General features: G+C 41.4%; 1 protein-coding gene across 1 annotated transcript; it reads left to right on the forward strand.

Moving 5' to 3' along the window:
• The first annotated feature begins 441 nt into the window (after positions 1-441).
• On the forward strand, positions 442-1,891 carry LOC121869542 (exostosin-1-like). Its single transcript, XM_042370921.1, has one exon. It carries the CDS (start codon positions 964-966, stop codon positions 1,882-1,884), a length of 921 nt encoding a protein of 306 aa, XP_042226855.1. The 5' UTR covers positions 442-963; the 3' UTR covers positions 1,885-1,891.
• Positions 1,892-2,153: the final 262 nt, after the last annotated feature.

Here is a 2,153-nt window from a genome sequence, read left to right on the forward strand (position 1 = left end):
GTTACTAACCAAATATTTCAATGTGATATATATATTATTTGTGATTAATAGTCATGTTTATTTCTTTATAATCCACGTTATTAATAAATATAAAGATAATTGTTTATTTTTTACGCTGTGATATGTTGGTCATTAGGTAAGAGTAATTCTGGAATCAATAAAGTAGTTTGTTGAACGAGAAGAGGCGAGAATAAATGACAAACCTAAATTTCAGTGGTATAAGGAAGTCTTCATTTGGATAATATACAAGGAAAAATGAAGGATCACGTAAGGCTTGTGCACTAAAGTTTACCTGATGATAAATGTTCGGATAAGTAATGAAGTATGAGTAAGAATGGTGAAGCCCTTTAAAAATGTTAGGTAATGGGTGACGGGGTGTTTAAAGTGGGCGCTGGGTGACGTCAGTGAGCGCAGTTTACCGGGAGACACGCCAGAGGGACCTGCCTAGACCTGAAGACCTCCCAGTGATGTGTTTACTACCAGCGGGTGCGGACGAGAGGAAGCAGCTGGTCTGTTTTCGCTCAGTTGTGAATCATTGTGAATAGAAACATGTGATTTACGGGTGGATTTAGTGTTATTATGAGTATATGTATCCTTAGATATGTGTAATAATCATCGTCGTGCTCTAAAATGGCCAGAAAAAGCTTAATAAGTTACGTGTGCCAGAACCCAAACAAAACATGAGTGTGTGTATCGGTTCTTCAGCTGTGTTTTGGGACAACATAGCTTGTAGCTGTGCCAAGACGTGTGTAGTGGTGTCATCTGTCAAAATGGGGTGGTCAACGGGATGTGTGCTGTGCCACGGACGCTGTTCCCAAGAGGATAAGAGGCAATACTAGCAGCACTGAACACAGCCAGTGACAGTGTCTCCTTGGAGGTGCTTGTAAGCTCTACCCCGGTGTCAAGCGATGCTGGCCACTTAAGAGTAACCCCCTGAAGCTAAGTCTAAGAAGAACAGCCATAATGCAGGCCAAGAAACGTTATTTACTCCTATTTAGTTGCTGTGCATTTCTCTCCTTCGGATATTTTGGTTACCATCACTTCAAAATCCACCGACAAAATAAGTGGTATCTACACCTGTCAAGTTATTCCGAAGATTCAGATATAGTCCACGACGAGGACATATCTCCAAGCCCGAGGTTTAGGAATAGAAGAACTACAAGGGAGAATGGTGACGGCAACGCTTTTAGAGAGTGTCAGATGGAGACGTGCTTTGATTTTACACTGTGCGAGAAAGGCTTTAAGGTGTATGTGTATCCGATCGATGACAACGCGCCTCCTAGCAGCAACTATATGAAAGTGCTCACTGTGGTTCAAGATTCAAATTATCACACGTCAGACCCCAGTCAGGCTTGTATTTTCATTCTGAGTCTTGACACGCTGGATCGGGACACGTTAAGCAAAGACTACGTAAGGAATATGCCTCACAGGATTCAGCGGTTGCCTTTATGGAACAACGGACAGAATCACATAATTTTTAACCTTTATTCAGGCACCTTCCCCGACTACACTGAAGACCTAGGGTTTGACGTCGGCAAGGCTATATTAGCCAAGGCCAGCATATCCTACGAAAATTTCCGGACCGGGTTTGACATTTCACTCCCCCTGTTTTATAAGACACATCCCGAACGAGGTGGAGACGATGGCTACTTGGAATCCAACAAATTCCCAGGGACCAAAAAGTACCTGTTGTCTTTTAAGGGCAAGAGATACGTGTACGGTATTGGTAGCGAGACGCGGAACAGCCTGTACCACTTACACAACGAGCGAGATATTGTTCTCCTGACCACTTGTAAACACGGAGATTCTTGGAAGGAGTACAAGGACGAGAGGTGTGACCATGACAACGCCGAGTATGACAGGTCTGTCTCCAAAAAATTATAACGATACTGTACCATAGTTAAATCTGGTAATTAAACTCACTCAAAATCCTTTAATCATCTGTAAGTGATAAAGAGATTATACTGTGTATCAAGATATGATCATCAGGCACTGTCTAAATATTGCTTTTTAGTTAACATGTATAATTATTCATTGTATTCTTTGAGAGACACTTTAGTTACTTCATGCTTTACAATCTTGTCTCGGAAATAAATTATGTATATTTTAGTGATGGTAAAATATGTGTGTAGGCCGGACTATTGGTACAAAAA

This window comes from Homarus americanus, unplaced genomic scaffold (genome assembly GCF_018991925.1).
Source record: "Homarus americanus isolate GMGI-L3 unplaced genomic scaffold, GMGI_Hamer_2.0 scaffold23578, whole genome shotgun sequence".
Taxonomy (NCBI): domain Eukaryota; kingdom Metazoa; phylum Arthropoda; class Malacostraca; order Decapoda; family Nephropidae; genus Homarus; species Homarus americanus.

What these genes read in the sequence shown, in the direction of transcription:
- LOC121869542 (XM_042370921.1), top strand. Translation starts at nt 964, where the DNA reads ATGCAGGCCAAGAAACGTTATTTACTCCTATTTAGTTGCTGTGCATTT.